Raw genomic sequence first — 18192 nt, 5'->3', positions numbered from 1 at the left:
TATATATAAACCATGTGACGACTACACGTTTTGTTTACATTGTAAGATTAGATTAGATAACAAATGGAAATAATAATATTACTGAAAGAGTAACTCAACGTGTTGGTAAGGCACCTGAACATATGTGGCAGCAATGTTGGCACCTGTACAAACGTGACCTACTCCACTTCCAGACCCCAAACAGGGGTCACCAAAGCTTCACAGGCCGGCAACAGAGGTCACAACTTTAAACCAAATAAAATAATACACACTTGGCCTATTTTCAGCATTGCATTCATTTCTGTAAAGAAAACTAAATGAAATTATGTTGTAAAGTTTAGATTCTTATCATTTTATTATCAACTTAAAAAACCTGCACGCTGCATTATAAATATGTAGTTAAGACAACCAGAGCTCATAGAACAAAGGCCACGCATAAAAAGAGGCCTATTAAGTACGTATGGTTGTTAAAAATAATATGAAATGTATTAAAAAAGTAAACTCATCTCTGATGCAACATTGACAGAAAAGAACCTACTCAGTCACACAAACTGCAGTATTTCATTCACAATTTGTGTTACACATACAGTTTAACAGTTGTTCTGTTGTTATGCATTAAATATGAAATTAAATATCCATACAATGTCACTTGGACCTGGACTGGTCACTTTTTGAAATGAAGAAAAGGAAAGCGGTCCTTTAAGGAAGGAAGGATGAGAACCACTGACGACGGCGTTTTAATGGTAAAGAATAAAGATCTATTGTGTGCATGTGTCGGTGTGTTTTATCAGTAGTTGTATCGCTTCATGTTCAGTACGGTCCCAGTATAAAAACAGCACAGATCTAATATAATAACCACAGCAGGGCCCAGAAACAATGTGTGCACAGAGGAGAAACTATGAGGTTACTTTTCTGTGAGGTTAAACTAATCCACCTGCGTTTGAGCGAGTTCACTAAACCAAACGAGTCACGAGTGACATCCCACTGAGATCAAGGAAAGTTCCCTTCAGGTGGACCTAAAAAGGTGAAATCAAAACATTGCAGAACTTCTCTCGACCCCAAATCTTCATTCATTGAACTGGACTTCTCTGTGAACTTTGGTTTTGTTTGAGCCAAACAAATCTTTAAGTCATGTTTCAAACTAAAGCACCTGGACTATTCACACATTCACACCAGGACCAGAACAGGAACCGGTGTGAATCCAGAACCCCTGCTGATAAATACAAACACTGCTTACCTTTAATATCCATAAAGAACATTTCGGGAGGTCCGGACCTGGATGACTCTACTGTGCACCGGTGGAAAATACAAATATCTAAAGACAAATCATAGCACACAGAAAAGAAAATTAAATGTGTATCACTCTTCGCAACCAAGTGCTGTAATGTAAAAAGAATAAAACAAACACTTGACTTCTTTGTGTGCACGGGTACTGAGAAATGATTTTATGGGTCCATAACTTTTACTTTGCCAACCATTCAAAGGAAGTAAGCACACTATACACTGTATAGCTTAGATAAGACCACCATCTGCCAGTTTAATGCTCTTCACTGAATCATCAAAGATGTTAACAGAAATGGGGCAGTGCAGAAAACTTTTAAATACTTTCTCTACAACTGATTTACTCCTTCCAGAACAGACCAGACGGCAGCGGACGTATCAGTATTACAAGTTAGGTCTGATGAGTAAACGACATATATTTCTATATATTTACAGTAATAATATACTTCTCAAAGCACGAGAACTCTGTGAACAACAAGAAAGTGAAAGCAGGTAACAGCAGCAAAACCGAAAGCATCGGGGGGGATTTCTACTGCGGAGTAGATGACCCGCCTCTGCCTTTTAAAGCTCCAGAGGAAAGGAAGTTGGGAGCTTATGAGTTTCAGGTAGTGTGTGTGTTTGTGTGGGGCTGGACCACGATGGAGAAGAGATTTTAGCTTTTGCTACTTCAACAACATGAGGCTCGAGCTCTGCGGCTGTGCAGGTCGGACCATACGTGGCCAGTCTGGGAAATATCTGTTGTGATGAGGAGAAGTTATTGTGCCTTTACTGTAGTCCAGCTTGCTTTAAGCCAAGCAGCTCCGCAGTATCAACTCAAACAACATGGCAGTGCTGACAGTTAGTTTGTTACATGGGACACTGAGGAGAAGATGGAGCACTGCTGCTGTGAGGACAAATAAAACACACAAATCTGCAGTGGGAATAATAAATCTCTTGCAGATTTGTGTTGTTTTTTACTCATGTGATCGTGATACGTTACAATACAATACTGCAGAAAATCACACCGATTTAAAACAGCCTTTTTTTTTAAAACTCCATTGATACTATAATGTTGCCACAGTAAGAAACAGTTAGTGAAGCACTGTCTCTTCCATTTTGGTTCCTCTGTCGACACGCAAAGCATTCTCCCACAAAAAAATAAACTCTTACTCACTGAGACAAAGGGTCCGTTTTTAATGAGTCCACTTTTCGGAGGCAAGTTTCCAAAAGAATTACGGATAATTTGAGATCGGCACGACCACGAGTCTGTTTCAGGGACTTCACGGCACAACAGTCGACTGGAATCTCAAAGTCCCATTTTTCTATGAACAGGTTCTTCGGCTTGTGTGTCCAACGGCAGCTTCGTCTTTGTTCTCACTCTTGAAAAAGAACGCACTTCCTGCTTGAAATGCTAAGTGTTGGCAGTTAAAAGTGTTTCAGAAGAGCTTTTTCCAAGTTTACTTTATCATAAAAACAGCAGCAGGAATGAGAAACACGGCTGTTTTGTTCAGAAACAGGCACCTGCTGGACAGAACAAACGTCTGCTTTAAGTCACGCTACTATCATTGGCACTGACTTCACACACATCTTCATCACACACACTTCGACCCAGCCCTAGACCAGCAAACAGCCCTGATCCCTGACCGGGACCCTGCGAGACGACCCCTAGAAGCGCCCCTGCGGCGGTCATGTTGTTGCTCAGAGCAGCATTGCTGCTGTTACTCACATTGCTGTTACTGCTGCTACTTTCTGTGGCTGAGACGCCGGTGTGCTGCGGCGACAGAACAGTGCCGGAAAGATGTGCAGAAGAAACAGACACTGCTCCTCTTCCTCCTCCTCCCAAAATAACGCCATGTCCTCCCTCACCTGCAGACAGGAGAAGGTGATGGGAGGACATCAAATCTGGCCCATCCTCTCCTCCACCTCCTCCTCTTCTCCCTCCCTCGCCGCTGCTCCCGCCTTCGTTGCTCTCTCCTAGCCCGCTGCGCCTCTCGCAGTGCGAGCGGTGCCTCATGAAGCTGTCGCGCCACATGAACTTCTTGCCGCAGCCGAGGCAGTCGTACGGCTTGAGGCCTGTGTGCGTCTTCATGTGCTCTGTGAGGTGATGCTTCATCTTGAACTTCTTGGCACAGACGGGGCAGTGGAAGGGCCTCAGGTCCAGGTGCATGTTAATGTGGCGGTCCCTCATGCTCTTGTGGGTGAAGGTCTTACCACAGTGGCACATAAACACTTTCCCTGAACCCCCGGCACTGTTACTGCCACCACTCCCACCTCCAATTCCCCCACTGTCCATGCCATCAGCTCCCAAACCGCCCTGCACCGACAGGTGGACCGCCCCGTGCTCCAGACTGGGACCTTTGAAAGAAGCTCCTCCGAGCATACTACCTGCCATCCCCAGAGGAGGGGCAGCAGCATCCAGAGAGAGTCCGGAGGCCTGACTGTAGAGCATGATCTGGTTCCCCTGCATGTCCAGAGGGAAGAGCTGGGCCCGGGCTGAGGCTGAAGACTGAACCTGGCCCAGCAGCGCTGAAACAGCACGGTTAGCACTCTGGCTCTGACTTGCTGCACTGTCATGAAGGTGCTGAGCTAAAGTGTGGTCCATTAAACTGCCTTCAAACTTGAGGTAGTCTTCTGAAGACTGGCAGTAGTCCACCTGGAGAGGGACAGAGAGAAGGGGGTTTAGATCTGTGATGAAAATGCATCACTACAAAATTTCAAACTCATGACTTAGAAATACTCTCGAGTGAATTAACACACACTTCTGCATGCTGGACAGATGATGTGCAATGCAAGTCTCATACGCTACATGAAACTCAGTTTACCAATACACATCACTCTGTCTCATTTTTTAATAAACAAAAACCTCTGCTATCAGAATAATTGAAAAGATGCTATAATCACATGAAAGGAGGTTTCAGCTCACCTGGGAGTCCATGTCGTTCTCAGCTCGGCCTCCCAGATCAGCTGAAAGGCTCCTGACGTTGGAGATGTTGAAGTTGCTTCTCTCTCTCACTCTGGCCAGCTCCATCTCCCTCTCGTCCTCATCCTCCTCGTCTTCTCCTCCTTCCTCCCCTGACACGACGATGAGGTCGTCGTCCTCCATGCGTTCGGTTTTCACCACCACCCACTGTTTACGCGGCATGATGCTGGGCTGGCTGTAGGTGGGACGCTTCTGCAGCGGCAACGCTGAGTCCTCGCCATCCTTTCAATTGACACAGTTAATGAGGGACATCCAGTCTTTGTTGTCAGTGAAAACTTCCTTGTGTTTATATTATATTATGTGCATTATTTGCATTCATATTTCTATCCATATTTTGTAACATTTGTGAGATCAAAATATTAAATGACCACTGTCTGAATAATACAGTCTCCTTTTATATTTATAATCTGGAGCTTTTTTATTTTGCCAATTGGAAACAAAAATAAAAAATGACCTGAGTTTACAACAACTTTCCTCTTTAGAAGTCACTTTATGATGTTGGACAGAAAATGAATTATTGATTGACACAAATGTAGAAACAAAGTTGATTTTAAAAACAGCTTCATGTAAATAAAAAGGTTTGCAGATGGTTTTAAAGATGCATTATTGTCGTCTGCTCACACTGACAGACCCTCACCTGATAGGACGACACGCCAAAGCTGTCGCTGACCCCGACTTCCTGCTCTGACACTGAGCTCATTTTCTTCCTCCTCCCACTGCCTCCTCCTCTTCCTCTCTTCCTTTGGTGGAATAACACCTCCTCCTCTTCTTCCTCTACTTCCTCCTCCTCTTCCTCGATAAGGAAGGCTTCCTCTCCTCCCGACGGGGTGCAGTAGCTGGGGGTGCTGCTTGCCCCGCCACCGTCCACTGAAGCCCCAGCTGCGGCTGCACCGATTCCTCCAAAGCCGCTGCCGTCCCTGGGGCTGAAGTAGTTGGTGCTGCTGGGAGACTGGCTCTCACTCACTGACGGGCGGCTGGGAGGCTGGGAGGCACGCTCGGGCTCGTTGGACCCCACGACCTGGGCTTGACCACCGCCGACACCCCCATTGCTACCAGCTTCATCAGCACCGCCTGCACCTCTATTGCTGCTGCTGCACCCGAGGTTAGCTGACCCTCCACCTCCTCCGACACCGCTTCCATCCTGCACGCCGCCTCCTCCACTGCTCCCTCCTCCTGCTGCGGCCCGGCCCTCCTTAAGCAGCTCCGTGCATTTGTCCACGATGTGCCACATCTGCAGGACGCTGCCCACCGTGAGGTAGTTGACGATGTCCTCGCGCAGCATCCGGAGCTGGCCGGTGTAAGCGCAGCTCAGCACGCTCTCAAACGCCAGCGGGTCCATTACCGCCGGGATGGACACTGTAGACATGTTCTTCAGTAGTACCTGAAGGTGAATTCATCAAGTTATCAATCCCTGCCTCTCACACTCTCTCCATGCCACTGTCTATTATTTCTCAGAAACACTTATCACTGTGGAAAACACTGTTCACCACCCACATCCTTGTTCATTTATGCTCTCAACAGCCGGCAAATGTCTGCCAGCCCCTCAGACAGGTAACCGAGGTCAGATACAGCCTCCCACCATGTCTCAGTCACACTGGTATTTGGCAGATGACTAACACTTGGAACAGAATTAATAAAGCATAAAAAACTGGAACTACAGACACATAATTCAGGTGTCTGTGTAGGAATTGATAAGATTTTACTGATACCAGCGCTGATGTCGATTCTGATTACAAGTCTGCGTTTCCAGTTCTGAATCCGATTCACTGCAGGTCTTTATTCTCACTTCTAAATTTGTGCTTATATCTGATTAATCTGAATGACCCCACATGAATATCCTACCATGCTCAGTCGTTTGGGAGTTTTAAATCCATTTTCCAACAGATTTTCTCTCTGGCACGTCCAAAACACACAATAAAGCACTGATGACCATACATTTCAGGATGTGAAGTCCTCTGTTGACGAGACGGACAACTAAGATCTTATTGTCCTTATAATGGCGATTGTCGACTGAAGTGTGTTGTATTTAAAGACTAATCAAGCCAACTACCTCCCTTTGAACCCAGCGCCAGACCCATAATTGTGTCCCAGTATCTTCTATGCTCAGTCTGGTCAAATATAAGTTGAATGAACATGAACAGAAACTCTGAATCTGAGTTTGAGGCCCATTTTCTCTACGGTTCAGATCAGAAATGGATGACATTTATTTGTTCATACATACTGACTGGAAAATTACAGAAGAACAACAGTCCACACACCTGGTCATGGAAGTAGGGCGAGGAGGCGGCCAGGACGCAGCGGTGGGCTTTGAACACTTGTCCCTGGACGTGGATGGACAGGTCACAGAGCCTGCCGTCTTCTCTCTGCCGGTTCAGGCTGTCCAGCACCGAGGTCTGAGCGCTGGGGAAGCACACCTGCACATCCGGACCAGATGTGTCGCCAGGAGCTGAGCTGCTGCTTCCCACTTCCATGGGCAGGGACTGCATCTGGGTGGTAGAAACACTTTCATGGCTCATTTGTTCGCAGTTAAATTACATTTTTAGATGTTCCTGGTTTCAACGTATCTGTTTAGGGAATGGAAAAATCATATGTTTAAATGTCACTTGACTGCCATTCTCAACTAATTAATATATGAAACTGAAGTTTCATTTATTATATTAAAGTTTGAAAACACAGGGTACAGCAGCATAATTAAAGCCTTTGAACAAGCACGCAGGTGTTTTCAGTTAATGTCTGATTAGACCTCCTCCCAGGAAGACTGGGATTGATTGACATCTAGCTCGTTGCACCTGTTGAGTAGACACAAATAGAGCTCAACAGTGACCGACCACTTTTCAAACGGCTCCAGTTCCAGAAGTGAGTTCCCCCATTAGTTTTCTTTATTGTGATTCAGAAAATTCTTATATAAAGAGTTTAAATGAAGCCTGGAACAAAGTCAACCAACTACTAGACCTGTGGGTAGTGAGGTGCTTCTCTGTGACACCACAAATAAAACATGCTTTTATTGCAAAAAAGGTTGATATCAGACGGACCTGAGGCTTTTACGGGAGCATAGACCAAAGTGTCACAATCTCGCAGCTCGCCTTAAGTCGACCTCTGATGGTTGAGACATTTAATAATCAAAATCCTGATGCAGAATGTGAAAGGCATTTTGCCTTCACTGAAACACACCGCTGAGCTCTATTAAGTCTTTATCTCATCTCATCTTCAGCCTCTTATCCGGGGTCGGGTCTCGGGGGCAGCAGCTTTAGCAGGGGACCCCAAACTTCCCTTTCCCGGGGCCACATTAACCAGCTCTAACTGGGGGATTCTGAGGCATTCCCAGGCCAGTGTGGAGATATAATCTCTCCACCTGGTCCTGGGTCTTCCCCGAGGCCTCCTCCCAGCTGGACGTGCCTGGAACACCTCCCTAGGGAGGCGCCCAGGGTTCATCCTTACCAGATGATCCTGAACCACCTCAACTGGCTCCTTTCAACACAATGGCTCTACTCCGAGTTCCTCACGGATGCTGAACTTCTCACGCTCTCTCTAAGGGAGAATCCAGCCCCCCTCCATTTCGGCCGTTGTACCCGCAACCTCGTTCTTTTGGTCATGACCCAGCTTTCATAAGTTTTGTGACCTTATAAAATCCCAGTAGTCAACATCTTAGGCAGTATGAAGTTAAGAGCATAAATCCTGGACATTAGGTAATTTAAGACAATTCAAAACTATAAAAGAGCGCGGGGAATAAAAAAAAAGGTGATATAAAAGAATTTTACAAGTCAATTCACACAATAAATTTGATGAAATCAAGGTATTCTTAAAAAAAATCCCAAAATACTCTAAACGAGATCTGACAATGTATCAAGTAATGTCTGTGATTTGCATGTGTGACTATCAAGTGGCCAATTAAGGAAACAGTTGACTTGATTGGCCATATTGTCACCTATGAAATACTATTAATTTACCCAGAATCCACTGCAATGAGTCGCACTCCAGGCACAAGACCTCAAGTGTCTGATTGAAGTCTCTCTTTTGGATCTCAGTCACAGTGTGTCTTTGTGCAGTCAGTCTGCTGCAAGCACAGGCTGCACGTTAGGTCTATTTTGTAGCTTCATTATATGCATTTAATACGCATTGTACGCCATGCACCGTGTGTTACATCAGCATGGGCACTCATCATGGCAGATTTGAACTGATTGCACTTTGACAAATGTCAGTCAGCTCAACAGTGTCATTTTGTACTTTACATAAAACAAAACAAAAATAAACATAATTGAATTAAGTGATGATCAGAGCATGCCCACATCACATGCATGCCCCCCCCCCCCCTCCCCCCTCCACACACACACTTTGTTGCTGTGTTATTTTTTTTAAGTGCATGAAAAAAATCAACAGCTGTATCATAAAAAAAACACACTTTCAGTCGATAATGCACGAAAGCAAAGTGTCTGTGCCATGAGCGTGGAAGCCGGCGCTGATGTGACCGTGTTGGTGCTCTCTCTGCTTCCAGACACAGGAACTGTTGCAGGAACCTTCATGCTGTTACAGATGTGACGTTAGCCTGGGAGCTAGCTGCAGACGGCTAGCTACAGAATAAAGAAATACAAACACACACGAGCCGCTGCAGGGGCGACACTCACCCTCTTAGTTGACACCGCAGCCTTCGGGAGTACGGTGTCTGTCCGAGCGCACGGCGGCGGGTCCTGCCGGTTCATCCAGGCCCTGAAGTTTGGGGACCATTTTCATCCAATGTTGTTCCCGTTGATCTCCTCTGCAGCGGCAGACAGAGACGCGTCGCCTTTAAGCGGAGCCAGACAGACGAGCCAGACTTCGGCCGACACAAAATAAATAAAACAAACAACGGGACAAACACGTTTAAACGCCGCGTCAGTGTTTATTATATTAATACCAGTGTTTGTACAACACTGGAGACTCATTAAGAAACAGTGAGCAGTTATTTAATACATGTGTTTTTTTATATTCATCTCCATGTATGGAAGCTCATTCCTGCCAATGTGATCAAAATAATAATATAAATACAAGTATCCTGAAACTTTCTCCAAATAATCACTTAGTATCTCTAAGTAATGATAATTATGCAGTTACTATGGAAATACTAATAACATGACTTCTGCACAATTTCAGCCCTGAAAGTATAAAGGTCAGGTTTCATTTGGATAAAAAATAATAAAATGGCAAACTATTAAACCATAATCCATCATCAATCAGCCAGAATAACTGAAAACACGTGTGTGTGTGTGTGTGTGTGTGTGTGTGTGTTCGGGGGTTAAATAGTGAATCCTGAAATGTGTCAAAATTAAGTTGTGAACATGTTAAGCAGCACGAAGTTAAGAGCATCAAACCTAAATACGATTTAATTTAGGCAAGGCAACTTTATTTGTATCGCACTTTGACTCAAAGTGCTTCACAGCTCAACGTGTCGTGAATTCAAATGCATTACAGAAAGACAAAGAGAATAAAAACATAGAGAATAATAAAAACAGTGCGGACGTTAAAAGTGCAAAGATTTAGCAGAAAGCTGAGGTGAACATTAAAGTGTTCAGTCTAGTTGTAAAAGTGGTCAGAGTGGGTGAAAGTCTCACATCTTCAGGAAGTTTATTCCAGCTGTTTGTTGCATAATGACTGAAAGATGCTGTCCCTTGATTTGAGTTTACTCTGCGATTTAGAGAATGTTTCTGATTTTGAGAGTGAATAATAGAAAATATGCATCATTTAATTCCCTTAATTTGCTTTCATGTCATCTTTAAACACTAAAAACACATTAAATACTGTAAAGAATATTAAATGATTATGATGCTGATGAGCAAAGTGCTTCATCTTCTCATGTGCACAACCTGAGACTGAACCAGACATTGAATAGTGAGCCTGCCATGCTGGTTAAGCAACGAGCTTCCGTCCTTTAACACTTTAACACAAAGAACCAGGTTGCGGGTACAAGCAGCCGAAATGGGTTTTCTCAGGAGGGGGGCTGGAGTCTCCCTTAGAGAGAGGGGGAGAAGTTCAGCCAATAACAATTAAGGCCTTAGATTAATAAATTCAATGGTTTTTGAGACTTTTTAAGGCTCTGCAGGAACCGTATGTGAAATCATAAGCAGCCCATTTACTGATGAAAGGTTAAGAACAACAAAAATGACAGCATCATTTTGTTTGCATTTATTGTGCAAGTTATAGAAAACACACCATAAATATATACACACTTAATAAAAATGATGTGTAATGAAGGTAAATGTCTAAGAGAAAGAATTTCCACATCAGCCAAGTCCCATAAAGAGATATGAAGCTGACTCGTAGCATGCGTATGTTCACATCCATTTGATTTCCACAGAAGCATAAAAACGTTTAAAGGCCTTTAAAAGTTTACGGATCAATAATCAATCAAGCAGAAAGGTTTTTAGTTTTTGGTTCTTACCGACTGGCATCGCTGTACCAGGAGTCAAAAGTCACTGGGAAACAACTACACTGAACATTTAATGGTGTGACCACAGAGATGAGACCTTTTATTATTCTCAGTGAGGGAACCTGCAGAAAATAGTAAAATATATAGAAGATTTCTACAAATCTTAAGAACAACAGTCGAGCACAGGGTCGGACAATGTGGCCAAAAGCTCTGATCCATATAAGGTCAAGTTCATATCTTAATAACCATATAGCATGTTTTTGGTAATTAATGATAATTTCATAAATGTGTATTTTTGTATGCTCCTGTGTGAATTTAATATCTGACAGGTGAAAAGTCCTGAGTTATTTCTCTTTTTACTTAGAATTTTTAGAGCAAACTGAGGAGGTTTCAAATGAGATTTTCCCCACAGCTTTACAGTCAGAAGTGATCTCATCACGTATTTTTGTGATGAAATCATATCATTGAGATATGACTTACAATAACACCATCTAAATTGATAACAAGCACATTTTAACTAATTTCTCAAAAAAGGGCGATTTTATTTTATTTTGCACTAAAATTCTTCATAGAATTATAAATAACGGAGTACTTTTGAGCTGCCTAAGTATTTAAATCACACAGGAGTCAACAAAAAAACTTTAATGAAAATATCCGAAAATGTGATATTGAGATATCAGTATTGAGATCTGAAATGAAACATGAGGATATTAGATGTCCATATCGCTCAGCACTAGTTCCCTTGAACGATGATTCATTATCATGAATCGTGGCCCAACCCTCGTTGAGCAACATCTATTTTTTATTGGCACTCGCGGTGCCAATGACACAGTCGTTCACCTGTAAAGAGAGAGAACACAAATTTCAAATTACACAAACTGTTAACGTTAAGATAATCAGAGTGTGAAAAACATTCCAGGAGTCATTTTGATAAAACTAAAACTACGTTTCTTTAAAAAAGGCGGAAAACAAAGTTATGAGTCAAGGAGATGGGTCATTTGTCAAAGTCTTCCTGGAGCTACTGTTTTTACCTCTAAGAGCTTTCTCTTGTACTTTCCCGGCTAATAATTCAAACGCAACTTTATGTGATCATTGCACTCACGTCCTCTTATACCAGCATTCATATTAAGAAACAAACGATGTCACTGACCTTGCTGGCAAACCTCAGAGAGTTCAGGGTCTCCCCAAAGCTGTCTGGCTCTGGGGCGATGTTCACAAACATCAGGCTGGGACGAGAAAAACAGAAATACGACAAAAAAATGACTTATTAGAATAAAATAACTCAGTGTCACCCTCAGTAAGAATTTAAAATGTAAAGTTGGTCTGGGCCTTTAATGTGGACAGATGACTGAGCTCAAGTGACACGACGTTGCGCAGCATCTGTAGACACTGACGTCATGAAGCTGTTGATGAAGAACTCACGTTTTGCTGTTTCCTCCCAGGCAGCCCTGGAGGAGGTAGGTGAGTTTGGAGTTCCTGTAGGGAACGTAGCTCTCCTGGAACAGACACAAAATCAGAATTTGAGTCTTTTGCATGGTGTAAATATCAATAAATAACCATATGTCTAATGCGTTCACACTATGAGCGACAAAAGTGTGAAATGGCAGAGTCGCGGTTGAAAGCTGAGGACAGCTCAACTGTGGTTTGTCGTGTGTCATGCAGCGACAGGAGTCGGGAATCTGTTAGCTTCACGTCACTGGCTTCCATTAAAATTGACTTGCAGCTTGTTTCTGATGCTAGTAGTGTGAACGCAGCTTAAATCTTCACAGGCTCAGAAGCGTCAGGCTCTCTGAACTCATTGCATTGTTGTCGTTTTTCGGCCAGGCTCCTGCTTACACACCTTGTTGGCCAGCGCGGTGATGACGATGCCCAGGTTGGACAGGGAGCCGTTGATGGCTGTCATTTCTTTGAAACGCTCGCCCTGAGATTGACTTTTGAGCATTCGCTCGCTGCCAGCCAAGTCCACCAGGCACAGAGTGGCTGAACACACACGCACAAAAATGCAGTTTTAACAAAAATAAACATACAGTTAAACCAGATTATAAAAAGAGCACATACACACGTTTCTAATACAGGCATAATGAGTGGGATTATACTCACACTTGCATTTGACATCCCTTCCAACGTTCACGCCCTCGATGTCCAGTTGGAAGACCGAGTGGGATCGAGAAGAGCGGTCATTCTGGGCCGTCTGGGCTGTGGAGCGATTCTGATTGGCCAACATAATAAGGCCGAGAACCTGGTTGGCGGAGGGGAATCATATGGATTATTTACTATGAAGTTACAAATGTTCAAAATGTATTAGACTACAATGTTTACATTTTCTGACTTGCACTTGTGTTCCGTACCTGATCCTCGTTGTTGACCTTTTCGTAGGTAAGGTTGGTGATTGTCACCTCACCGCTTGTTGACTTTCGGATGTCATGCTCGGGCCTCTTGTTGGCCTTGCCGGTGTAGAGGAGGTCTCTCAGGGTCTCATTATAAATTTCAACAAAGCTGGCTGTGAAGGTAAACTGAGACAAAACAGAAATGGTTATGAAATGATAATAATGTGGTTCTGTAACGACTGAATCTGTAAATCACTAACAAACTATTTCCTGAAGTTTGGCGTATCAACTTAAAAAGGTGATGATATGTCCATGTTGTTTAAGATCAAATCTGTTATTGCAGATTTAAAATGCTTTAAAAAACTTTTACAACCTTCTTCCCTGTATGGGCTTACACAGATTACACCACACACTGACCTCCCAGCCTTGTGCTGCCAGTTTCTCCGATGCTCTGAAGATTTGCTTCACAGCTCTGGGAATGACACCTCTGGTCTCGTCGAACTCGTCTCCCTCCATGGTGTAGGTCTTCCCGCTCCCTGTCTGACCATAGGCGAAGCAGCAGACGTTGTAGCCATCCAATGCTGACTGCACCAGCAGTGAGATCTCTTCAAAGACCTGAAAAATTAACAGCCATAAAAATATTCACGTTTTGCATTTTAAAAACAGTCGGCAACCTAAAGACCTTTTCATATATTGTAAGTTGCAATATGTGGGTTTTTTTTACCTCCTGTTGTGAAACCTGGGGACCAAACACCCGATCAAAACTGAAGTTGTAATTCTTCTGAGTGTCGGAAGTCTTGCCTGTGTGAGACTAAGAGAATAAGAATAAGTTGTTTAGTTCAAGAAGCAAAACATGGTTTAAAAGGTGAGTTTGATGCAGCACTGCTCATCGCTTTGACACTGGCGACCGTGACATCCAACTCCTTCAGATTTTGCCATTTTTCTTTTCAACAATTGAATTGGATGGTAAGACAGGGAATGCATCACGAAAACACATTAATTTACTCATCTATAGATCTTGTATGCTGTCAGGGTTCTCACCTCCTCTGTTTTGGCCAGCGTTATCATCTTGATGTCACTTGTCGGGAGCTGAATGTGCTTGCTGAGACCCCCCTCCTCCAGTGGGCGCACTCTGCAAAATACCCTGATATTGCCCTGAATGAAAAAGGTGAAATTAGTCCCATTAGTCAGAGACAAGAGTAATATTTGCAAACAACACAACAAAGTACAATGATACTTTAATTAAAATAAGAAAAGAATCAAATGTTTCCAGTTTTTTCCTCAGTAGAGTTAGAATAAAACTATAGGCAAGGTTCCCCATCACACGGATGAGCTAAAAGGGTCTTTGAGGGTGCCGTCACGGGCTGTGTTGAGCTGTTACACCACATTGTAACTTGCCTTGAGCTCCTGGATGGTGTTGTGGAGCCGCCTGCGCTCCATCTCCCCGGCATAAAGGTCGTTTTTCTGCTGGAGAACTGTGTCTTTGAGAGAGCGGACCTCTTCCTCTGTGTCTCTGAGGGTCACCTGAAGGCGGGCCAGAGTTGACTCCTGTACTGAAAGCTTCATCTGGACAGGAGAAAGAACAAACAGCATACAATTAAATCGTGTCTTTTCATAAATCTGACCAATGTGTAATCTGTAACAGGGGTTTTCTGGGTTAGAACAATGAGTTGTCCTGTACTTGTGTAACGATACCACAAAGCCAAAGTAACCAGTAGAGGCTGCTGTTCTGGCAGCAGATTTTTTACCTTGAGGGTTTGCAGCTCTGTGTCTTGGGTGTCTCGAAGAGTCTCCATGACTTTATATTTGCCCTCTAAGTTAGAGAGCTCCTTTTCAAGAGTGCTCTTAGCACTTGACACTTGAACCAACTCATCACGGACTCCAGACAATGCCCTTAGCTCCTCCTCATACCCACTGCAATCACAGAAAAGAAGGGACATTTAACACTGTCCAGACAAAGTAAGACAGCAATAAGACAACAGTAAAGCATTTAATTAATTGATTTTATCCAGATGCAATGGTCCTTATACCTGATCTGGCTCTTTTGCCTCTGAAGATTTTTCTCCATTTCAATCACTTTTGTTTGGCTGTCGTTCACCGTGCTTCTCAACATCTCATTTTCCTCGTTGACAGATTTGTACTTGGTCTGGTAGTTTCGCACCTTGCCCTCCATGTCGCTGACCTTGCCCTTCAGGTCCCACGCTTGACGCTTGGTGCCCCCACCTGCACACAACAGCATCACCATGAGGTGTTACAGTTCTTCTTCCAGGTCAATACAGAAGCCTTTCATAAATACACTTTTTTACCATAAGACATTTTCTACATGTCACAGGTGCATTTCATCATGCACTTAGACAACATCTAACTCTATCTAAGATATTAATTCAAAAAAGGGATGACTAAACCTTTCCCCCTTATCTTAAATAAACACAGCCAATAACGCAGCACCAAACACGATTCACTCAATTTGACATAATTCACTAAGATACAAGAGAAATATCAAGTGGGATGGATTTCTCACCTGTTTTTGTGACAGTGGGTGCAACATTTTGTTTCATGTTGCCCTTTGCTGCAGTTGAAGCGACAGATTGTTTCAGGACTCCTGACAGAACAAGAACACAGTTAAAACAATGCTTAAGAAATCCTTCATGTAATGCAAAGCACTGCATTTTCTTGCTACCAGTTGGTAAACTATACGACTTGTGAAATATTGTCTATACTGAAATATTATACCCTACATAATAAACTAAAACAGTAAGGTTTTGTAAACACTGACATTAACACTGCAATCCTGACATAAAAGAACATTTCTCAGCTTATGCACTTTCTTCCATCACCGAGCAGGCAGCTCATCTTACCTCTGGAAGGAGCATCAGCCACAGTGGAAGCTCCCACACCTCTGACTGGCCTCGCTGCTGGGGAACAAAGTCAGACAGAGAAGTATATGTTTTGTATGTGTAAAACACACACGCTTGAAACAAAAGAGCCTCAAATTTGTTTGATTACACTTTGAAGACATAAATCCCTAAAACCTTGCCTCAAATTATTTCACGCAGTCTTGGTTAGGGGTGAAAATCACAGAGTAACTCATGATGCGATCATGATATATAACCCCTGAGATAACTATGAAATCACGATACAGCGATAAATTGCAAGACAATAATCTATGACACCTCCAGAAAAAAAAGCAAAAGGCCAGAATGATGTATTTATTCGCTGCAGCATTGTGGTGTCAGTTTCACAGAATTTGACAACTAGTATGAAACAATGTACAGAAACTTACAAATAGCCACCCTGGCTGCTGCAAGAGGCCTCCTCCCACCAATGACTGTGGCTGCTGCACGGGGTTTGACGGGCTCCGGGTCCTTTCGAATCTTCTTCTGCAAACACAAATAACCCCACCAGCATTAAGCAAAAATTTTTTGGGCAATAACAATCAAAATTTGGTTGGACATTTATCATGAATATCTATTTTCTGACAGAAATGTTTACAATATGGGCTCAATAGTGTCTCCTATTATAGATGTAACTATTCACGCTTAACAGCAGAATGCAATCAGATACAGAGCTATGCAACAGCCATGGTACAACATTACAATCGGCTTCATGGTCAAGAGAAGACCCCCTCCTGAGAGGTGCCAGTTCATCTCATGGGCACTTTCGAGGTGCTGTTGAGCAAGGCACTGAACCCCCAACTGCTCTGGGCTCCGATCCATTGGCAGCCCCCTCGCTCTGACATCTCTCCATTAATTGCATGTATATAGGTTCTGTTTGTGCATGTGTATTTCAGGCCTGTGTGTGTGTGTAACGTGAATAATAAAATAACAGAGTGAAAAAATGCAATTTCCCCTTTCAGGATTAATTAGTTCTTCTGCTTCTTCTATTTCACTGTTAAGCTCTTATGTGGAAAAAGTGTTAGGCCAACATCTGGGTGCTGGGATTGGTGAGCTCTGAGGTTTCTCTACAGTGCTACATGCAGAGCAGCATGATGTGCAGCAGCAGTGCAGACAGAGAATAACTGGCAGAGTCAATGAAATAAAAGATGCAGGCTACATGATTTCAGCACAAACCTGAGCAGGTGCATGGTCGGACCCATTCTCTGAGCTGCTGCTGCTGCTGGTCAGGACCCTCTTGTTTGAAATGACTGGCAGGCGGGACATGATCTGTTGAGGGTTAAAAAGTTACATTATGATCAAAACAGACTATCATAGAAAGGAAAAATCAAGCATCACTTCTGTCACACTTGAAAAGACAGGTGCCTGTTTAATGGACCGTGTGTCACAGCCACAAAGCAGGAACAGGAACCAGATTTGCCCCCAGTGTTAGTATTTAACAAACTTTGCACAGGGAAAGATTAAGTGGAGCAGGATTTATGCAGAGGATGGACTGCTGAAAATATGTTTATTAGGGAGTAGGCAGAAACACCCCTCATTCTCATGTTTAATTAACATTTTTCTGTGTTTTTGTAGGTACTTCCTTATTTGTTTATAGGTTTAATTCGTCTGTATTCAAATGTCCGTTTGAGTCAGTGTCTTTTGGGAGCTGTCTTTGTTTTATGTTTACATGTAGAATTCATGATTATGATGTATACATGTACAAAGTGTGTCTCAAACCAAAAAAACGTGCGGTTTTAAAATAAATAAATTAAGAAACCGTAAAACCAACTAACCAACGTCCATCATAGCATCACCAACGTTAACGTTAGCTGTTGCCATTAGCTTTAGCATAAAAAGTAATTAGCTAGAGGTTAACGTTACGTTTGATTACAGGAACAATCGTTTTTCTACCGTTTCTAGGTACAGTAATGCACAGCCCTTTCTAAAAAGAGGTAAAATATATAATTATCTTTAAGTTTTTAAGACATTTACCTTAACTAAAGTCCAGCTTTGTCCACACGACGAGTACAAATCCACCGTCTCCAGCCGTTATGAGTTTCAAATCGAATTGTTTTGGTGGGCGCTTCGAACACGCTGCCCTGATTGGTTGAGCCAGTGTAGGCCCCGCCTCCTTTTTCCTGTGCGCCTGGTTTGTTGTACGGAGTGTCCCGCTCGGGCGGGATACGCTGTTCGTACACTACAGACTACTCTGGTCTAAAATTTAAAGACTAATCAAACAAACTTCATTGTAGCTACGTCACTGATGAATTTTGAACCACTAGTTATTCATTAAAACAAATCCAATAATAACACTGTTCTCACTTATCACTCCTTATTACTTATTTAGTTTGTACTTATTTTATTTCAACA

General features: G+C 43.0%; 2 protein-coding genes across 2 annotated transcripts; both read right to left on the bottom strand.

The window, feature by feature from the left end:
• Positions 1-1635: 1635 nt before the first annotated feature.
• zbtb22b (zinc finger and BTB domain containing 22b) lies at positions 1636-8963 on the bottom strand. Its single transcript, XM_083925947.1, has 5 exons — positions 8842-8963; positions 6478-6705; positions 4857-5600; positions 4163-4441; positions 1636-3892 (listed from the first exon to the last, which is right to left on the bottom strand). Exons 1-5 carry the CDS (start codon positions 8914-8916, stop codon positions 2786-2788), a joined length of 2433 nt encoding a protein of 810 aa, XP_083782073.1. The 5' UTR covers positions 8917-8963; the 3' UTR covers positions 1636-2785.
• Positions 8964-11302: 2339 nt separating this feature from the next.
• Positions 11303-17853, bottom strand: kifc1 (kinesin family member C1). Its single transcript, XM_083925045.1, has 17 exons — positions 17815-17853; positions 17017-17109; positions 16230-16326; positions 15805-15861; positions 15468-15548; positions 14977-15169; positions 14695-14860; positions 14345-14512; positions 13988-14101; positions 13671-13757; positions 13364-13561; positions 12968-13132; positions 12720-12858; positions 12460-12599; positions 12042-12115; positions 11770-11845; positions 11303-11459 (listed from the first exon to the last, which is right to left on the bottom strand). The coding sequence occupies exons 2-17, from the start codon at positions 17104-17106 to the stop codon at positions 11415-11417; spliced, it is 1890 nt and encodes a 629-aa protein (XP_083781171.1). The 5' UTR covers positions 17107-17109; positions 17815-17853; the 3' UTR covers positions 11303-11414.
• Positions 17854-18192: the final 339 nt, after the last annotated feature.

The sequence above is a fragment of the Echiichthys vipera genome, assembly GCF_963691815.1.
Source record: "Echiichthys vipera genome assembly, chromosome: 13".
In the NCBI taxonomy this organism is placed as follows: Eukaryota; Metazoa; Chordata; class Actinopteri; order Perciformes; family Trachinidae; genus Echiichthys; species Echiichthys vipera.
Note: the sequence above shows the minus strand (reverse complement) of the source record. Positions and strands in the feature narration are given on the sequence as shown.